At 52.8% G+C, this 20,428-nt stretch overlaps 2 protein-coding genes across 3 annotated transcripts in view; one reads left to right on the forward strand and one right to left on the reverse strand.

Annotated features, from left to right (window-relative positions):
* On the forward strand, positions 1 to 3,916 carry GDF1 (growth differentiation factor 1). Its single transcript, XM_059869741.1, has 2 exons — positions 1 to 268; positions 1,377 to 3,916. The coding sequence occupies exons 1-2, from the start codon at positions 1 to 3 to the stop codon at positions 2,171 to 2,173; spliced, it is 1,065 nt and encodes a 354-aa protein (XP_059725724.1). The 3' UTR covers positions 2,174 to 3,916.
* Positions 3,898 to 20,428, reverse strand: part of UPF1 (UPF1 RNA helicase and ATPase) — a 27,517-nt gene continuing 10,986 nt past the window's right edge. Inside the window, exons 6-24 of one of the 2 annotated variants that reach the window (XM_059869716.1) lie at positions 19,934 to 20,095; positions 19,251 to 19,335; positions 19,003 to 19,101; positions 18,689 to 18,806; positions 17,776 to 17,935; positions 17,532 to 17,650; positions 17,131 to 17,295; positions 16,839 to 16,953; positions 15,812 to 15,955; positions 14,274 to 14,487; positions 12,920 to 13,037; positions 11,781 to 11,937; positions 10,760 to 10,902; positions 9,884 to 10,058; positions 9,157 to 9,238; positions 8,191 to 8,352; positions 7,874 to 8,091; positions 7,424 to 7,546; positions 3,898 to 6,341 (exon numbers count right to left, since the gene is read on the reverse strand). In XM_059869716.1, coding sequence (XP_059725699.1) covers positions 7,427 to 7,546; positions 7,874 to 8,091; positions 8,191 to 8,352; positions 9,157 to 9,238; positions 9,884 to 10,058; positions 10,760 to 10,902; positions 11,781 to 11,937; positions 12,920 to 13,037; positions 14,274 to 14,487; positions 15,812 to 15,955; positions 16,839 to 16,953; positions 17,131 to 17,295; positions 17,532 to 17,650; positions 17,776 to 17,935; positions 18,689 to 18,806; positions 19,003 to 19,101; positions 19,251 to 19,335; positions 19,934 to 20,095 — 2,556 coding nt within the window. In that variant the 3' untranslated portion in view covers positions 3,898 to 6,341; positions 7,424 to 7,426. The remainder of the gene's footprint in view (positions 6,342 to 7,423; positions 7,547 to 7,873; positions 8,092 to 8,190; positions 8,353 to 9,156; positions 9,239 to 9,883; positions 10,059 to 10,759; positions 10,903 to 11,780; positions 11,938 to 12,919; positions 13,038 to 14,273; positions 14,488 to 15,811; positions 15,956 to 16,838; positions 16,954 to 17,130; positions 17,296 to 17,531; positions 17,651 to 17,775; positions 17,936 to 18,688; positions 18,807 to 19,002; positions 19,102 to 19,250; positions 19,336 to 19,933; positions 20,096 to 20,428) is intronic. The other variant, XM_059869717.1, reaches the window with a different exon arrangement.

A 20,428-nucleotide genomic window follows, 5' to 3' on the forward strand; every position in this document is an offset into this window, starting at 1 on the left:
ATGTGGATGTGGCTCCTCCGCAGCCTGGCCTGGGCTCTGCTGAGCCCCGCGGCGGCCTCGGGGCTGAGCCCGCAGGAGCGCGCCCTGCTGAAATCGCTGGGGCTCAGCGCCAAGCCCAGCCCCAGGAGCCCCGCGCCGGTGCCGCCCGTGCTCTGGAGGATCTTCCACAAGAGGAGGACGCTGCCCTGGCCGGAGGCAGAGCTGGAGTCCTGTAGGGTGGAGGAGTTGAATGTCCCCGGCAACATCGTCCGAGTCTTCGCCGACCAAGGTACAGCCGCGCCGCGTTTGGGCTCCCCGGGCTCCAGCCTTGGCTCCGCTCCTTCCTTCCCCGTGTCCCGAGGCCGGAGCTGGATTCCAGGAGAAATCCCTGCGGGATGGAGTCCCCGTGGATGCTGCCGGTGATGGTTGATGGCTTTGGAACCCCGGGGAGGGGGTGAGGGGGGCAGCTGTGCCTGGCTCTGTCCTGGAGCCCCCTAAATCCCTCCGAGGCGCTGGCTTGATCCCAGTCCTGATCCCAGACCCCATCCCAGGCTTGATCCCAGTCCTGATCCATTCCTGATCCCAGTCTTGATCCCAGACCCGATCCCAGTCCTGATCCCATGCGTGATCCCAGTCCTGATCCATTCCTGATCCCAGACCCGATCCCAGTCTTGATCCCAGACCCGATCCCAGTCCTGATCCCATGCGTGATCCCAGTCCTGATCCATTCCTGATCCCAGACCCGATCCCAGTCCTGATCCCAGACCCGATCCCAGTCCTGATCCCAGGCTTTGGGGTCCCCGGGGCTGGAGGTCAGTGGGAACGTGGCTGCAGGAACGGGAGCAGCAGCAGCTCGGGCAGGGATGGGATGCTCGACCCCCGGGCTGTGTCCCCCCCTCCTCATTGTCCCAGCGCCTCTGGCTGACCCCAGGACACATCTGGCTGACCCCAGGGCACATCTGGCTGACCCCAGGGCACATCTGGCTGCTCTGAGCCGTTCGCAGTCCCCTGGGGACTGTTTGATTGGTGTCCCTGAGGGCTCATGGCACCCCAGAGCTCTTTTCCCGCGTGGTTCCAGTTTGGCTCGGGCTGCCTAAACCAAGCTAAACAAACCCAAATTCGCTGCTGTTCGCCCTCTTTTCCCCCATCCCGCTCAGTCCCAGCCCATCCCCGGAGCTGATCCTCCTCACCCCAAGGGTTCCCCCATTCCTGGGGCTGATCCTGCTCACCCCGAGGGTTCCCCCATTCCTGGGGCTGATCCTGCTCACCCCGAGGGTTCCCCCAGCCCTGGAGCTGATCCTGCCCAGCCCCAGGGATCCCCCAGCCCATCCCTGGAGCCGATCCAGCTCAGCCCCCGCGTTCAGCCACCCCCACGCCCGTTTCTCCTTCTTTGCCAGGCCGCTTCCTGCCCGAGGGGCAGCCCCAGGGGCGGCTGTGTCTGCGGAAGCTCCTGTTCTTCAACCTCTCCGCGCTCGAGGAGGGCGAGCGCCTGACCATGGCCCAGCTGGAGCTCCGCTTCCACCACAACTCCTACCACGGCCCCAGCCCGGGGCAGGTTTTGGAGCTCCGGCTGTACCAGGCGTCCCCGCGGGGGCTGCCCCGGCCCGGCCGGGGGCCGCTGCTGGAGCGCTCCTTTGTCCAGCTGCGCAAATCCCTCCTGTTCGACCTGAGCGCGGCGCTGGAGGCCGGGGAGGCGCCGGGCAGGAGTTTGGCTTTGCTGCTGGAGATCTCGGGGAGCGACGGCCCCGGGAGCCCGCGGAGCCTCTGCGGCGGCAGCGACGCCTTCGCGGCCACCTCGCTGCTGCTGGTGACGCTGGGCCGGCAGTGCCGGGCTGCCCGCAGCAGGAGGAGCGCCCCGAGCCCCCCGGTGACCCCCAGCCCCCTGTGCAAGCCCCGCCGGCTCTACATCAGCTTCAGCGACGTGGGCTGGGAGAACTGGATCATCGCCCCCCAGGGTTACCTGGCCAACTACTGCGGCGGGGAGTGTCCCTTCCCGCTGGCGGCCGAGCTGAACAGCACCAACCACGCCGTGCTGCAGACCATGGTGCACTCGCTGGACCCGCAGGGCACCCCCCAGCCCTGCTGCGTGCCCGTCCGCCTGTCCCCCATCTCCATCCTCTACTACGACAACAGCGACAACGTGGTGCTGCGGCACTACGAGGACATGGTGGTGGACGAGTGCGGCTGCAGGTAGCGGGGTTTGAGAGGGAACCGCGGACAAAGGGAGGGAAAATCCCTTTTTATTCCCCCGCTGTGCTCGGGGGCTGCTCGCTGTTCTGGGGTTAGGCTGGCGCTAAGGGACGGCGCTGGGTTAGGATTAGTTGGGATGGGGTTGTGGGGTTATGACCAAGCTCGGTGCTGGGTCCTTCTCTGCGGGGGATGCTGGCGCCGGGATGTGAATCCCAGATTTCCCCCCTTGCTCGTGCCAGGCACCCCCAGGGCTGCAGGTTTTGGGGGTTTTGGCTGAACTCGGCAGATTTCTCAGGGCATAAATGATTTTTCTGGGTGAAACGGGGCTGGGGGTTCCCTGGGGTGTGGTCCAGCTGCAGGGACAGGGATGGGGAGACCAAATCCCTTCCCAGGGGAGGCAGAGCCAGGCAGGAGCTTCCTCTGTGCCGTGGGAGCTGCTTTCAGGGCGTGGTTGGTGACGGGGAGCTTTGGGGACAGGGCTTGTGTTGGGTGGCCAAACGCAGAGGAGGTTTTGCCTAAAAAAAAGAGAAGGTTTTCCCTAAAAAAAAAAAAAAAAAGGAGATTTTCCCTAAAAAAATTGAGATTTTGTTTTTTAAAAAAAGGAGATTTTACCTAAGAAAAGGAGATTTTACCTAAGAAATGCGCTGGGAGCGGTGCCAAGGGCAGGGTCCTGCGGGAATGTGGCCGAGGGAATCCCCCGGGGCTGTGCTGGGGTCAGCGCTCTCTCCCCTCCCAGCCGCTCTCAGTCAGTGTTAATTTACCTCATTTGCGAACGGCTGAGCCCAGGCTATCCCCGAGTGTCCCCGAGTGTCCCCAAGCCGGAGCCAGGGGCAGCCGAGCCTCGGGCCGGGGCAGGGCACGGAGCTCTGCTCGCTTTTGCTTTTCAGGCTGGTTTTGGGGCATTTGTTGGGTTTTGTGTGGCCGGCGGCCCCGAGGGGCAGCAGGGACCCCACCTTGGCCATTTCCCAGCCCTGAGCTCCTCTCCCCCTGCAGCTGAAGGGGCTGGGCCGAGCTTTGGAGCCCGGGTGTGAAACCACCAGAGCTGTGAAACCACTTCTGGCTTTTGGGATTTTGGGCCAAAGGAATCCCAGCGAGACTTGAATTTTTTTCTCTTTCTTTTTGAACTGTGAAGCCCTGGTGCAGCTTTGGGGTTTTTTTTTTTTGCTGTTTTCTCTTTGAGCTCTGATGGTTTTCCCACCTCCTCCCCCCCAGGGGAAGCACTGAGGGTTTAACCACTGGGGGGGCCTTGGGATGGTGATTTTTTTGTTTTCACACCCAAAATGTGGAGCTGAATTCCCACTCCCAAATCCTGGTGTTTCCCAGCCAGCCCCGCTCTGCCCCATGCCAGTGTTCAAAGGGCTTCACTCCAGCCTGCAGGAGCATTTAATCCTGATTTTAGACGGGCACAGGAAGAAAACCTCCAAGTATTCCTGGGTTTGTGCCACCGGGGGGGGAGTGACAGCCAGGACAGGACCTGGGCTCAGGGTGGTGCCAAGGCCAGGCCTAAACCCCCCCCAGACCCAGCTTTGAGCCCCCAGCCCTGAGCCTGGCAGGGCAAAGCCATTTCTGCGTTTCCCTCCAGGAGCTTTTCCCAATCCTGGGGCTGGAATAGAGCGGGGGCCCTTCCCAGTGTTCCCAGTTCTCCCAGTTGAGTGGCTCACCCCCTCTGCTATGCACACCCCCACTTTTGTACTAGTCTTGTGTTTAAAAAAAGTAATAAACTTGAAGTTTATACAATCAGACTAAAGCTTTAATGAACGTTGCATGGTTTCCTCATTGAAACTTAGGGGCCACCTTGAATGCAAGAGCTGTTTATTCTTTTTTTTTTTTTTTATTGATGACAAACAGGTTTTAAAACAAAACTGAGACCAAAAAAAAAAATTTTAATTAATTAATTAAAAAAAAAAAGAAAAAAGAGTTTTAACACCGTGCTAGCACTGATGTCTGGATTTGTAAAACTCAAAAAGAGTTTGAACTGCTACAAAGGAAAAAACCAGCACGAAGCAGAGGCAAGCATTCCCAGCAGTGAAATCGAGGGGGAGGGGAGAGGAGGGGGCTACATTACTCATGGAAAGCTTTGCACAGAGGGGTTCAGCTTAAACCTACCCGAAAATCTACGCCACTACGCAGCCTACCAAGGAAAAAAAATTAAAAAGCCCTTCGGCAATGTTAATAAATAAAACAAGTCCATCTCACGAGGAAGGAAGGTGGCCTGTGTCTCCATTCTTTCACTGTTTTAGAATCTAAACTCTGGAGGCTTTGGATGAGAAAAGAATGGGGTTTGTGAGTTGAGTTTGTTGTGGTTTTTGCAGTTTCTGCAGCTCCCCCCCGGGGCTGGGGGAGCAAATCCCTCCCGGGCTGGGGGGGCTCCACACCAGGGGCAAACCCAGCAGACCCAGGGCAGGGGTCTGCAGGAGGGACAGCAATGAAAGGGTTCCCCCTCCCCGGCACAAAACGGGGGCTGAGCTGTTCCTTTGAAGTACATTCAGATGAGAGGTATTTGGAGTTTTTCCCCCCAAAAAAGGACCAGAAACACTTGGAGCCCTTTGAGTGTAAAGCTTAGCTGCAGGCTGAGGAGCAGCCAGGCTCTGATCGATCTCTGCTGGCCAAGTGGGAGGCAGAGGTCACTCTAACCCAGGATCTGCTAAGAACGGGGCTGGAGGAATCCATTCTCTCTGTGCTGCTCCTAAACAAGGTTTTGACAGAAATGAAAAGCTCCCAAGTGTTCCCCTGTGAGTGTTTCAGACATGGCCACAACTCAGAGCGTGGATGGCTTCTCCTGCCAGCCCTGATCCCAGCTGGGCTCAGAACTCTGCTGCCACAAAGCAAAGTTTGCTCCAGCTTTCTTCCCCCTGAACACCTGGCTGCACCACCTCACTCTGTCCCTCTCCTGCCTCCACCACCCAAAGCCTGACCCATTCTCCCAAACCAAACCCAGCTCTGTCTCTCAGAGGCCACCACCTTCCACCACCTGCCTGCTTTGTCCGTTTGTCCTTCCTGCTCCTGCCATGGCCTGGAGCCTTTCCTTCCATCCAAAATAATCCCCAATTTCCACTACTCCTCCCCAAAAGCTGTGGGGATCAAAGCAGGCCTGGCTGCACCTTCCCTCAGGGCCGAAGGGCTCAGGAACCCGTCCCCTTTCAAGCACAAAGTTCATCTTACAGAAAGGCTGTTTTTCACAGAGTAGAGTCCAGACAGTTGCCAATTAAAGCATACAGAAAACACTTTGAAACCCTCCTGCTCGAGCACGCAGGCTCCTCTCACTCTAAACCTATCCCATGTAGGAAGAAGAGGCTGATTGCTGCAACTTGAAATCACACTGAAAGTTCTCAAGGATGGTGCTCTAATTTTTGTTTGAAACAATTTTTTTTTGGTTTTTTGGGTTTTTTTTAAGTTTTTTTTGTAATATAAGCTTCTCAGAACAAGGATCTAAATCTCCCAGGTCCACCACTAAGAATTCAGAGACAAAACTTCTTAAAAAATTCAGTGCTCTTTTTGAAAGAATCTCTTTTAAAACCACCTCATTCAGAATGTGGGCGACACGATGACAACAAATTTCAGAGCCAGTGTTGGACAACAAAACCTGCACCTCAGAGTTGAGCAGCAGCTGGATTTCTGCTTGGCTGGCTGTCACCCAGGCAGGGACTTTCTCTCTTTTTTTTTTTTTTCCCCCTTCTCTCAGATACTCTGCTTCTAAAACACCAGCAGTTCCTGCTGAGCTATTCCCAGCACCCCTGGCACAACGAGCCCAACTCTGAGATGAGGGTTTTCCTCTCCCCACCTGCTCTGATCAGTTCCGATGCCCTGCTCGCCACGAGAAGGATGGAATGAAGTGAAACCTGCTTTGTTAAGGCCCTTCTCGGGAGCTGGGGGACGGGGGAGCAGGGACTCAGCTGGGTGAGTTCCCTCCCACGAGGCTCAGTCCTCCAGGGCTCTCTCTCCTCTCGCCAGTCTCCGTGTCTCAGTGAGCTCCAGCAGTGGCTCTCTCGCGCGCTCCTCTCTCTCTCTCTCTCCTCTCCGTTGGTTGGTTTCTTTCTCCTGTTGCTCTCACACAGTGGTGCTTCAGTTTTAGCAGTGGAAAACAGGTATCCATTTTATTTTATTTTTTTTATTACCCAGAATAAAATGCTGATGAACTAAGCTCCACACAAGCTTAGCTCTTCTTCCTCAACCTGGGGGCAGAAGGAGAGCGGAGTTAGGGGAGGTCCTGCTCACCCAGCCAGGCTTAAACCAGGAGGGGACAGATTAAACCTGGGGGACAGCTTAAACCAGGAGGGACAGCTTAAACCTGGAGGGACAGCTTAAACCAGGAGGGACAGCTTAAATCAGGGGGACAGCTTAAATCAGGGGGACAGCTTAAACCAGGAGGGGACAGCTTAAACCAGGAGGGGACAGCTTAAACCAGGAGGGGACAGCTTAAATCAGGAGGGGACAGATTAAATCAGGAGGGACAGATTAAACCAGGAGGGGACAGATTAAACCAGGGGGACAGCTTAAACCAGGAGGGGACAGCTTAAACCAGGAGGGGACAGCTTAAACCAGGGGGGGACAGATTAAACCAGGAGGGGACAGTTTAAATCAGGAGGGGACAGATTAAATCAGGAGGGACAGCTTAAACCTGGGAGGGACAGCTTAAATCAGGAGGGGACAGCTTAAACCTGGGAGGGACAGCTTAAATCAGGAGGGGACAGCTTAAACCTGGGAGGGACAGCTTAAATCAGGAGGGACAGCTTAAATCAGGAGGGACAGCTTAAACCAGGAGGGACAGCTTAAACCAGGAGGGGACAGCTTAAACCAGGGGGACAGCTTAAATCAGGAGGGACAGCTTAAACCAGGGGGACAGCTTAAACCTGGAGGGACAGCTTAAATCAGGGGGACAGCTTAAACCTGGAGGGGACAGATTAAACCAGGGGGACAGCTTAAACCAGGAGGGGACAGATTAAATCAGGAGGGGACAGCTTAAACCAGGGAGGGGACACTGTAAATCAGAGGGAGGGGACAGTGAAACCAGGGAGGGGACAGTTTAAATCAGGGAGGGGACAGCTTAAATCAGGGAGGGGACAGTTAAATCAGAGGGAGGGGACAGTGTTAATCAGAGGGAGGGGACAGTTAAATCAGAGGGAGGGGACAGTTAAATCAGAGGGAGGGGACAGTGTTAATCAGAGGGAGGGGACAGTTAAATCAGAGGGAGGGGACAGTTAAATCAGAGGGAGGGGACAGTTTAGATCAGAGGGAGAGGCCCAGAGGTGCTTACACTCTAATACTGTGACAGTCCCGTCACTCCACCATGTTGATATGCTCGTTCCCCCTGGTAAGTTGAGTCCTGTGACAGCGCCACGTCAATCTGGGATTTAAACTCATCACCAAGGTAACTGTCCTGGAGGGGAGAGGTGAGGGAAGCCTCAGCAGCAGTGTCCAGCTCAAGTGCCAGGCAGAACCAGGTTAACCATAAAGCTGAGAGAGTTTGGGTTTGTTAAATCTGCTTTTTTTGGTGCAGAATTTCCTTACATTAAGGGGTTTTGAGCTGTTTATCAGCTGAAGCAACATTTCACTTCCACGCCCCCATCAGTGCAGGCTGTAAAGCTGCAGCTGAGTCACACAGAGCAGTTTCAGTTTCCTTTCCCTCAGGAGGGAGGAGGTGCAGGCACAGAACACCGACAGAAAGCCCAGGAAAAGCTCCTGACAGCCCAGAATCCCCCCTCACCTGGGATAATTCCGGCTGGGAGAGCCCAGGCTGACTCATCTGGGAGGGCTGGCTCATGGAGATGTAGCCCTGGGTCAGGGGGCCCTGCGAGAAGGGCTGGGACACCACGTCCTGGCTGGCCTGGCTGTTGGGCAGGTTGGACTGGCTCGGGCCAGGAATCCCAAATCGATTCTTCTGCCGCCCGCCACGGCCCGTCTTCCCTTTGGGAGCCCCACGGCCTGGAAAACACCCAGCCCAGCCAGCAGTGAGAACTCTGACAGGTTTTCTGGGCAACTGGAGCCCTCCCAGATGGCTCCTGGGGTGCTTTTCCCCCTTACCTGCAGCGGGGCCGTTGGCCTGGCCGAAGTAGCCCGGGGGGGGCATGGGGGGCATGACGAGGTTGAAGGGGATGGGGATGTTCATGGCAGTGACGTGGCTGGGGCCAGCACTGATCATCCCAATCTGGTCGTGGGTCTGGAAGTACATGTTGGATGGACGCCCTGGGGAAGGGGAGAGCACAGGGACTGCAGCAATTCTTTCAGGATGGATCCCCAGCCCTGGAGCAGCAGGGGAAAGGACGAGCTCCCCCTGCCAGAGGCAGCAGCATCTCTGATTCCACACCTGGGAATTCCATCACTCCACCTGACACAGGCTCAGCCCACAGCTCCTGCTCACAGCACTGCCTGGGACCCCTGAAATGCTTCTCACTCTCCTTTTCCCCTCAGTTTGCACCTGCCCTGCACATGTCAGGCTGGGATTCTATTTACCAAGAGCAAAATCCAGGCTCAAGACTTTCAGCTCTCAAATTCATCCCAAACATTTTCAGTTGTTAAATTAAATCCCAAACATTTCAGCCTCAAATTCATCCTGAACATTTTCAGCCTCAAATTCATCCTGAACATTTTCAGCCCTTCAACTCATCCCAAACATTTCAGCCTCAACTTCATCCCAAACATTTTCAGTCTCCAATTTACCCCAAATATTTCAGCCTCAGCTGCATCCCAAACATTTTCAGCCCTCAAATTTACCCCAATTGTTTCAGTTCTTAGATTTATTCCATTTTCAGCCCTTAAACTCATCCCAAACATTTTCAGTCTTCAAATTCCATCAACTCCAGCTCTCAAATTCCATTTCTGTCATTCGAAGCTTAAATCTTTAACAAATTCAAACTTTGCTCAAGTTTCAAAGCTTTGAAGAAGTCTCAAAGTTTGAAGTGTGTAAGATGTGACCCCTCAGGGGCTGGTTAGGGGGAAAAGAAACCCCTGAAAGGGAATTTGGGGATGAATTTTGGGGATTTCCTTTACCTTGGCTGCTGCGGTCGTAGACAGAGCCAGGGATGATGGCCTCCCGTGCATCATACATGGCAGTGGTCATGAAACGGGCACCCTGCAGAGATTTTGGCAATCAGACATTCAGCCTCATTTTTTCCCCCCCAGAAAACCTTGCACAGCAACCTCAGTGGGAGCTATTTTGGGTAAAAACCCATAAAAACTCCACAGATGGCACAAATGTTGTGGAAATGAATTCAAACGCATAGAAAAGTTTTAATTGTTATTTCAGCCCCATCCTGAACACCAAAAGTAAGATTTTCCAGCAGCCTGCCCCAGGCTGTGAGACATCTGAGGAGTTTTCAGTCCATTCTGAGGCCCTGGCAATTCCTCTGCTCCACTCAGTGTCCTGTGGTGCCTGCCAAGCTCCCCCAGTAATAACTCATGTTAAAAATCAAGTATAAAACTTGCAGCTGGAGGGTTAAAAGTGGATTTTCCCTTTCTACACAAACCAGTTCCCTCACTCCATTCACCTCAAGATTCACCCCCAATAAAATCCAGCAATTAAAGAGAAATGATGAAGTTTGCTCAGCCCGGGGACAGCAGCAGCTGCTTCCCCCCAGAGTCACGCTGCACCAAAAGGCTCCAAAAATGGAAACTCGTGGGGGTGTGAGGCAGTGTGGGTGGCTCATTCCACCCATTCAGGATTAATTAAGCCATCAGGGGCTAATTGGCTGCTGTCAGGAGCCCGGGGGTCACTCACAGGGTTGATGGTGTTGACGAGCTTGCGGGGTTTGCTGAACTGCATCAGGCTCTCGCGCAGGTTGTTCAGGGGCCCCTCCACCAGCACCTTCTGCTCCTTGTAGTAATTCAGGAGGTGATTCCAGAGGGGCTGCTTGGACAGGGCCTTGGGGTTCCCCACGATGATCACCCCATACCTGGGAACACACAGCAACCACAGTTACCCTGCTGAAGGCAGAGCAGCCCCCGGGCTCTTCTCTCTGGGGGCTGCAGGAGGAGCCTGATGCAGCTGTGATTGTTCACAGCCACCATTCCAGATGTGGCTCAACACCTGGAAGGAGCCTGCAGCAGCACAGAATTCCTCCTTCAGGCTTGCTGTGTCCCACCAAACCCCCACCCCCAGCTGGTTTTGGGGCTTGGGAACAGCAGGGAAGGCGAGCAGCACCGTGCTGGATTCCAGATTCCACCTCAGCCTCTCTGGGATCAAAAACATCAAAAAACCCCAAATGGGCACAAAATGGTTGCTGGAAGTGATAAAGCAGCTGATGAAGGGAAGGGATCTGTGCTGAAAATGGGAAGGACGTGGTGACTTCCTCAATGTACTGGTGGCAGGGGCTGAGATGAGCAGATAAAAATGGCACAGAGTGGTTTGGAGGGACCCTAAAGCTCCCTGCTCCAGGCAGGGACACCTCCCAGCTGCTCCAACCTGGGGCACTTCCAGGGATGGAGCAGCCACAGCTGCTCTGGGAATTGCACCCCAACCCCTCCCCACCCTCAGAGGGAAGAATTCCTTCCCAGTATCCCCTCCCAGTGCTCCTCTGGGAAGCCACTCCCTGTGTCCTGTCCCTCCACCCCTCTCCCAGCTCCCTGCAGTCCCTCCACGCCCAGCTCCCCTCACCTGGCTCTGGTCAGGGCCACGTTGAGCCTCCTGGGGTCGTTGAGGAAGCCAATGCCCTGGTGCTCGTTGGCCCTCACACAGGACAGGATGATGAAATCCTTCTCCCTGCCCTGGAAGGCGTCCACGCTGGCAATTTCCACTTCCTGCAACACAGGAAAACACCTCAGGCAGGAAGCAAAACAGCTCTGCCACCAGCAGGCACTGCCAAAGGGCCTTCCTTCAGCTGAGAAAAATGCTGTTTTTGGAGGGAGGAGTGATTTGGTAATTCCTCTGGGCACTGAGCAGCTGCCCCAGAGGGGAAAAGGGAGTCTCAGCTCAGGAGAAATTCCTTTCATGTTCAGCTTTATGGCTCTCCTGTTTCCCCAAAACTCTGCAAAGCAGCTCTTTGCTTGAGGATGTTGCCAAAAAGTTCTGACTGTTCCAAAATGTTGTAGGATGAGAGGTCCAAATTAGCTCTGAGAAAGCTCAGTGAGAGGGACACATCATTCCTGGCCCAGGGAAAAACATTTCCACCAATTTCCCTGCAGTGAAAACACGGCTCAAGCTCTCAATCTTGCAAAACAAGATCATATTCAACACAAAATTGTCCTGTTTGTAGCAGCTCCTTTTTCTGCTTGGTGGAGGAGTTCCACTGGTGGCAGGATGTGTTCCCAAGCAAATAAACTGTGTGGCCACCAGGATTTCACTGCTTGGTTTCCTGCACGTCCCTTGGCACCGAGGGCTGATGAAGGCACAAGGTTTTCCACAGTGACCTCTCCCTTCTGTGTCTCACAGGATTTGTTGCAGCCTCTTTCCACACAGATTTTAGCAGGCCTTCCTCCTTTCCCTGTTCCCATTGGTACCTCCTAACTCCACTCCTTGATTTTAACCAAAACCAACTCAAAAAACTCAAAAAAATCAATTTATATTAACCAAAACCAACTCAAAAACTCAACAGACTGAGCCTGAGGATGGAATAAACATTGAAAACCATGGAGAATTTCCCAGTCAGTGACTTTTGGGCTTGTGTGCAGCCCAGTACCTGGTAGAGCTTGGTGTGCAGGGAGCCACTGAACTGCATGTACTGCACCAGGTAGGAGCGCTGGCCCTCGTAGGGGGTGATGATGCCAATCTGGTCAGGCTTGGCCCCAGCCTTGAGCAGCTTCGTGGTGATCTTCTCCACGTTGGCAGCCTCCGTCCTGGAGAGGCACACTGGGTCAGCCAAGGAGGGTCAGGGCTCAGGTTTTAGCAAGTTAATGGGATTTAAAAGGCTCCCACGTGAGGGTGCTTCAGTGCAAAGATGGATTTTGCTCGAGCACTGCAATTAATTCAGCTCGAGCTCCTCGCTCTGGACATGCACAGAGGGATTTGGGCCAAAACCAACGTCCCAAAGGCCTCAGCACCACACAGATTTCACCTCCACCTTCCCAGCCCTGCACAACAAACAGCAAAACCTGCTCAATTCCAAATGGGATTTCTTGCTGGAGTTAAATGTACACGTGGAACTTTTACAATCAACATCATTCCAAACCTCCCCCAGATCCTTCAGCTGCTTTATCTTAAAGCTTTAAATATAGAATGTTGTGAATGTCCATGCCCCCTATCAGGCAAGCACTGTGCAGTTTGTTTGTGCACAATCTGCTCCACTGTATCCAGTCTTGCACATGCTGCTCAGGAAACAGACTGAGATTAAAAATATCTCAGCTGATATTCTGTTCACAAGTTGGGCTGGTTTCCCTGCCAGGCACGTGAACAATCATGACCCAAGAGGAGCAGATTTTACATTTATTGCTTGAAAAAGAAGGTTGAATGTGCAGAAAAAAGGGATAGGATAAAAAAAAAGTGCATTTCCATCCCTTTTGAAGTAAATCTGAGATTCAGGATTCTGCTTGAGGAGTTATTGGAATTCAAAATGTGACTTGATCAGCAATTCCTGCTGAGCAGGCATTTGATCATGGCCTGCTCCTCCCTCACCCAGCGAGGTGAACTCCCCCACACAGCAACCCCAGCTCTGAGCTGCTCCTTTCCCTCCTGCTTTGCTGGGAAAGGAGCCCAGGGAAAAGCAGCTCTGAAATGCAGCTGGGGCTGCAAGCCCTGGTGGAGGTTTTATCACAGCCCAGGTGAGGATTTCTCCACGAGGAGCCACCAGAGGCCAGGCTCAGAGAGCAGAGCTGTGCTCACCTGTTCAGGTAAGAGGTGCCTGAGCTGGCAATCTCCTCCTGGCCCTGGGTCACGTAGAAGAACATGGGTTTGTCAGGCTGGGGCCACTGGAAATCGAAGCCTTTCTTCACCCTGTCAGCTGAGGAGCACAGCAACAGGGAGCAGAACAGATCAGCAACACCACTTGGCAATTTCCATATCAAAGAGCCTCAAAATGAAGCGTGAAGCAAATTTTTTTATTAAAAAACCAAATCCAGATGAGAGAATGCCTGCTTTGATCCCTGCTCAAGATTTGCAGCTCTCCCCAAAGGCTCAGAAACCTTTAGTGTCACTCTCTTTTCAGATATCATTTTAATATAAAATCTTATTCACTCTCCAGATTGTTCCAACAGCACCAACACCTTCCAGGCCAAGGAAACAGAAACTAGTGGGGCTGACCCCAAATGAACAGGGCTGACCCTAAATGGACAGGACTGACCCTAAATGAACAGGGCTGACCCTAAATGAACAGGGCTGACCCTAAATGGACAGGGCTGACCCTAAATGAACAGGGCTGACCCTAAATGAACAGGGCTGACCCTAAATGGACAGGGCTAACCCCAAATGAACAGGACTGACCCCAAATGAACAGGACTGACCCCAAATGAACAGGACTAACCCTAAATAAACAGGACTAACCCCAAATGAACAGAGTTGACCCAAAATGAACAAGGCTAACCCCAAATGAACAGGACTGACCCCAAATGAACAGGGCTGACCCCAAATGAACAGGACTAACCCCAAATGGACAGGGCTGACCCTAAATGGGCAGGGCTGACCCTAAATGAACAGGGCTGACCCCAAATGAAGAGGGCTGACCCCAAATGAACAGGACTGACCCCAAATGAACAGGGCTGACCCCAAATGAACAGGACTGACCCCAAATGAACAGGACTGACCCTAAAATGAACAGGGCTAACTCCAAATGAACAGGGTTGACCCTAAATGACCAGGGCTGACCCTAAATGAACAGGACTGACCCCAAATGAACAGAGTTGACCCCAAATGAACAGGGCTGACCCCAAATGAACAGGGCTAACCCCAAATGAACAGGGCTGACCCCAAATGAACAGGGCTGACCCTAAATGAACAGGGCTGACCCTAAATGAACAGGGCTGACTCTAAATGAACAGGGCTGACCCCAAATGAACAGGGCTGACCCCAAATGAACAGGGCTATCACAAAACGAAGTCAGCCATGTTTATGTGATGGAAAGGGAACACTTTTGCGTGCCCACACCGGGGATGTGGCTGCTCAGTGCCACTCCCTGCTGCCATCCCAAAGCCCATGTCTGAGGGAGGCCAGCACTGGGCTGTGGGCTGGCACAGCCCCTCACCTGCAGTGACGCCGTTCTGCAGGGATCCCTCGTAGAAGATGTTGGAGGGGAAGGCGCTGAGCGCGGGGTGCATGCGGTACTGCACCTGCAGCCGGATGGGCCGGATGCCCAGCACCACCAGCCTCTCAAAGAGAGACTGCGACAGCCCAGCCTTGGCTGCCTTCTTGCACATCACCACAGGCCCCAGCTGGCAGTGGTCACCCACCAGGATCAGCTGTGGGAAGAGTTTAGGGATAGCTCAGTTTGGTTGCTGGAGGTTGTTTGGAGTAACAGAAATATCCGACAGGGAATCAGCAATCCTACAGATCAATATTTGGGATGGGAGGATCTTAAATCCCACCCAGTGCCACCCCTGGGGCACTTCCCACCATCCCAGGGGGTTCCATCCTGGCCTTGGGCAGTGCCAGGGATCCAGGGGCAGCCACAGCTGCTCTGGGAATTCCATCCCATTCCCTCTCCACCCTCCCAGCCAGGAATTCCTGCCCAATATCCAACCAAATCTCCCCTTTTCCAGTTTAAATCCATTCCCTGGGTCCTGTCCCTCCATCCCCAGTCCTTCTCCAGCTCTCCTGGGGTCCCTTTAGGCCCTGGGAGGGGCTCTAGATCTCCCTGGAACTTCTCCAACCTGGCCTTGGACAATCCCAGGGAGGAGGCAGCCACAGCTTCTCTGGGAATTCCATCCCAGCCCCTCCCCTCCCTCACAGAAACAATTTCCCCTAAATATAAAATCCAAACCCACTCTCTGTCAGTTTAAACCATTTCCTGACATATCAGGAATTAATCATTCTAACTTGTGATAGGCTTCAGCTCTCCCCAAAGGCTCAGAAACCTTTAGTGTCACTCTCCTTTCAGATGATCATTTTAATATAAAATCTTATTCACTCTCCAGATTGTTCCAACAGCACCAACACCTTCCAGGCCAAGGAAAAAAACTAGTGGGGCTCACCCTAAATGGACAGGACTGACCCTAAATGAACAGGACTGAACCCAAATGAACAGGATTAACCCCAAATGAACAGGGCTAACCCCAAATGAAAAGGGCTGACCCTAAATGAAAAGGGCTGACCCCAAATGAACAGGGCTAACCCCAAATGAAGAGGGCTATCACAAAATGAACAGGGCTAACCCCAAATGAACAGGACTGACCCCAAATGAAGAGGGCTAACCCCAAATGGACAGGGCTGACCCTAAAATGAACAAGGCTAACCCCAAATGAACAGGACTGACCCCAAATGAACAGGACTGACCTTAAAATGAACAGGGCTAACCCCAAATGAACAGGGCTAACCCTAAATAAACAGGGCTAACCCTAAATGAACAGGACTGACCCCAAATGAACAGCACTAACCCCAAATGAACAGGACTGACCCAAATAACCAGGGCTAACCCTAAGTGCAGCGGGCTAACCCTAAAATGAAGTCAGGTAAGTTTATGTTCTAGAAAAGGAAAAATGTTGTGTGCCTGCAGTGGGAAGGTGGCTGCTCAGAGCTGCTTCCTGCTGGGTCTCCAAACCCTTTTTTAGGAACCCAGGGCTTTACCTGCTTTGCCCCCAGGACCACGGGCACCATGCACTCCGGCTCGGTGGCCTGCGTGCTCTCGTCGATGAGGATGGAGCGGAACTGCATCTTGGCCAGCCTGGGGTCTCCAGCTCCCACACAGGTGCAGCAGATCACATCAGCGTTCTGGGACAGCCAGGGAGCAGCATCAGCACTGCCATGGGGGCACTGGCATGGGGGCACTGGGATGGGGGCACTGGGATGGGGGGCACTGGGATGGGGGAGCACTGGGATGGGGGAGCACTGGGATGGGGGCACTGGGATGGAGGCACTGGGATGGGGGCACTGGGATGGGGGGCACTGGGATGGGGGCACTGGGATGGGGGGCACTGGGATGGGGGCACTGGGATGGGGGCACTGGGATGGGGGGCACTGGGATGGGGGCACTGGGATGGGGGGCACTGGGATGGGGGAGCACTGGGATGGGGGCACTGGGATGGCGGGCACTGGGATGGGGGCACTGGGATGGGGGGCACTGGGATGGGGGCACTGGGATGGGGGCACTGGGATGGGGGCACTGGCATGGGGGCACTGGCATGGGGGCACTGGCATGGGGCAGCACTGGGATGGGGCAGCACTGGCATGGGGGAGCACTGGCATGGGGGAGCACTGGGATGGGGCAGCACTGGCATGGGGGGCACTGGGATGGGGCAGCACTGGGATGGGGGCAGCATGGATTTGGGAAGGCAGCACGGATTTGGGGTGGCAGCACGGATTTGGGGCAGCCCCGGGGATTTGGAGTGGCTGCAGGGATTTGAGGGGGCAGCCCCAGGGATTTTGGGGGACAGCCCCGGGGAATTTTGGGGATCAGCCCCGGGGAATTTTGGGGATCAGCCCCAGGGATTTGGGTGGGATCAGTCCTGGGATTTTTGGGGATCAGCCCCAGGGATTTTTGGGGATCAGCCCCGGGGATTTTTGGGGATCAGCCCCAGGGATTTTTGGGGATCAGTCCCAGGGATTTTGGGGGATCAGCCCCGGGGATTTTGGGGGATCAGCCCCAGGCCCTCACCATGAGCAGCTCCCGCTCCGCCGTGCGCTTCAGCGCCCGGTAACGCTTCTCATCAGCAGAGGAAAGTTCTCCAGTCTCATCCTTGAGCTGCTGCAGCTTCTGAAGCTCTGGCATGCTGAAAAAAACCCCAGGAATTTTACTTTACAGCCCAACCAACTCTGTAGGATTGCAGTGCAAGTGATTTTTAACTAAAACAATATAAACCCATCAAGCAAACAATGGTGCTGTGGTGACAACACCCCTCAGCTGTGCCCATGAACAGCAAAAATTGAGCTTTTCCCTCATTCCTCACCTGTCCATGTTCCTGATCTGGTTGTGCAGGGCCAGGAAGGACACGGGGGAGTCGATGGCCTCGCGGCTCTTGGCACACAGACGAACCACCTTGAGGCCAGTCTGGTGGATCTTCTCTGTCAGCTGATCCACGGCGATGTTGCTGGGGGCACACACCAGCACAGGCCTGGGAAAACCAGCCAAAAATCAGCCAAAAATCTCAATAAACTGCAATTTCTTTCTACTAGACTTGCAATAAAATATAAGTAGGAACACATCCCCTAAAAATATGCTGGGGAAGGGTATTTTGTGCAACGAGCCCAAGTCTCCCCAGACAACACAGTTCAATGACACAAATTATTTTTGCTTTTAAAATCAAAGTGATTCTTTGCACGAATCCAACTCAGAGAGAGCAGCTCTCACCCATTGCCCTGCCTGGCCAGGTGATACACGATGGTGGCTGATGTCACTGTTTTCCCAGTGCCAGGGGGACCCTGGATAAGGCTCAGAGGACGCTGCAGGACGGTCTTGACAGCATAAACCTAAAAAAAAATTTAAAAAAAAATAAAAATTGTTATTTAACACTCCCAGCACAGGATTTAAGTTGTTTAACCTCTGTTTATAAATCCTTTCTGTCACCCTGGGCAGAGAGAGGAGAGGAGGTTACCTGAGAGTGGTTGAGATCAGGGAGTCCCTGGGCTGTGAAGCGTTTTGGCAGCTGGCATTTGATGATGACATCTTCCACCTCGTGGCCCAGCAGTTTGTGGTAAATGTACCCAGACACTGAGGTCTCATCCACTGCAAACGTTTTCAGAGCACTCTGCATCCTGACATGAAGGAAAAGCAGCAAAATGATTTCTGAAGATCAGTGTGAAGCACCCCCAGGTGTCCCACAGACACAGTGGGAAAGAGAACAACAGCCAACACTCATTAACAGAATTAAAATCACAGAAATTACACTCAGAACACAGAGCTTGCTTTTTCCCCACGTGAATGTTACAAGGTATTCCCAGAAAAATGTGGAGAGGAAGAGCAGCTTTGGTGACAGGATCTGGGACAGTGATTGGAGGTGCAAGAACCTGTGACAGGAATTTAGGTGCAAGATTTGAAGAAAATTTGCAGCCATGATGAATAAAATAATAGGATATAATAATGATAGGATATATTACTAATAGGAAATTCTAATCATAGGATAAGAAGCCAACTCCTGTCTTACCAAACACAGACTTGGCTGAAGCCTCTGGGCTCCACAGCCAAATTTGGATATTTTAACAGTTTAAAGCAATTTTAGGAAGCTCAACTAGAAAATTGTTTTTCTTCCTCTGTTTCAAGTATTATTGAACATAAGGTCAATTTCTCCCCGTGATGTCTTTGCAACAAACCCTTCAAAATGAGAACAACTGGCCACTTTGTGCCATTAATTCCATTTCTGAACCAGGCCCCAGGACTGAGATCTCTGATGGGTACTGCCAAACCAAGACACATTTTTTTGGTTGAAAAACACTCGGTGAAGGCAAAGAACAAAAACCTACAGGGAGTTCATGCAGTGCCTGCCAAGCTGTGAGGTGCTGCCTCAATACCTGTCAAAGGAAGTGGATTTCCAGACAAAATCCACCTGGAAGTTGTGGGTGACCTCCACGGGAGCTCCCACGCTGCTCCTCAGCTCGATGGCGATCTCATCACCATAATCTGTAGAACCTCGTTAAGTAGTAATTTCGAGCAAAAATCTGAATTTTATTCTCCCCAATTTTGGTGATTTTCTTCAGCAGATCCCCCCCCCCACACCCACCCTGAATTTTAAATTAGCAGAGAATTACTTTTGGAGGTAATGAATGGCTTGTTAAGGACTCCAGCTTTGGCCAGCCCTGCTGAGGGCTCTCCAAGGGAAGGATACTGTCAGGAACTTTGATCACGTGCCCAATTCCTTTCCAGAGGGGGGCCAGGTCTCCCTTGTACCTCAGGCAGATCTCATCTCCCTGCATGAGGCGCATGTCTGCAAAGGAAGGGGGGAAAAAAGCTCTCAACAACCACAAAAACCTTCCAGAGGCACCCCAGGCCAGCCCTCAGAGTGCTCTGAATGCTGGTTTTATTCAGAAGGTACAAAGAAAAACCCTGACAAAGAGACAGTCCAGGTGTCCTTACCTGAATCAGTCTTTGGCAAAGTGAAATAAGCAATTCTCTTCTTGTTCAAGCCCAGGTCCCACCTGACTGTGATGTTATCTTGGGTCTGAGGGTAAAAAAAAGAGCAGCTATTATTTTCTTGAAGAATTGTTTGCCAACCACCACAGTCCTGTGCTTCAAAGCAGGGCAGAAATGACAAAACTTGCTGTTCCAATGTCACCAAAATCTGTGTTCATTCCTGTGCCTGAGTTCACAGCACCTGCAGAAGGTGAACTCTGTTCTGAGAGTTCATGATGAGAAACAAAGCCCTGCTCAGCAGCTGTGGAATTCTCTCCCTCTTCAAACACCCAGTAAATGTTCCCAGGAGCTCTCAGAACTCCCATTTCCCTGCCAGGGAACTGCAGCTTCTGAGGGCAACAGACAGCTGCACTTCTGGGACAGAAGGTGGTGTTTGGAAAGAAGAACTTGAACACAGAAAAGGTGAGGAGTTCCCAAGTGTTTTAAGCTCTTCAAACCCCTCACTGTGAGGGTTTTCCTCTCCTCTCCCTGCTATCACAGCACCACCACTGCTGATATCCCAGAGTGCTACACCACAGCAATTCAAACATTTATTTACTGATTGCACTCAAGGCTTTGTGCTGTGATTCCATGTTTGAGCCCAGGACTGCAGGAGTCCCTCCAAAGGCAAATCTCACACGTTTTACCTGAGATTCCTTGAGTTTCTTGTCATAATCTGCCTCAAGCTTGACCAGAGGACCGAATATATTTTGGTATTGATAAGCATCTTCATATCTCAGCAGGACATGCTGGGGTTCCTCATCAACACCAGGTTTTTCCAAGTCCTCGAGGGTTGCAGATGGATTTTCCTGGAAATAAAAGCAGAGGTGTTTAGTTTCACAGTTTGAAGTGTAAAAATTGACAGCAGGACAGGTAAAACCATGTTTTACTGATACAGGGAGTGATATCAAGGTGGAACCACCCTTAAAGCTAAACCAGGGCATTACAAATTGTATGAAACCCAGTTTAAATTTTAAAGGATGCACAAAAAAACCCCTCAAAACCCCCATAACTGAATGAGCAACAATTCCCTGCTCTGCCAGGCACCACTTAAAGCAGAAATGTTTGGAAGTCTTGATATGAGCAAGGAAAGTTGGTTTTCAGCTTGGTGAAGCTTTCAACAATTCCCTGAATCCTCTGAG

Source organism: Haemorhous mexicanus, chromosome 29, assembly GCF_027477595.1.
Source record: "Haemorhous mexicanus isolate bHaeMex1 chromosome 29, bHaeMex1.pri, whole genome shotgun sequence".
Classification (NCBI taxonomy): domain Eukaryota; kingdom Metazoa; phylum Chordata; class Aves; order Passeriformes; family Fringillidae; genus Haemorhous; species Haemorhous mexicanus.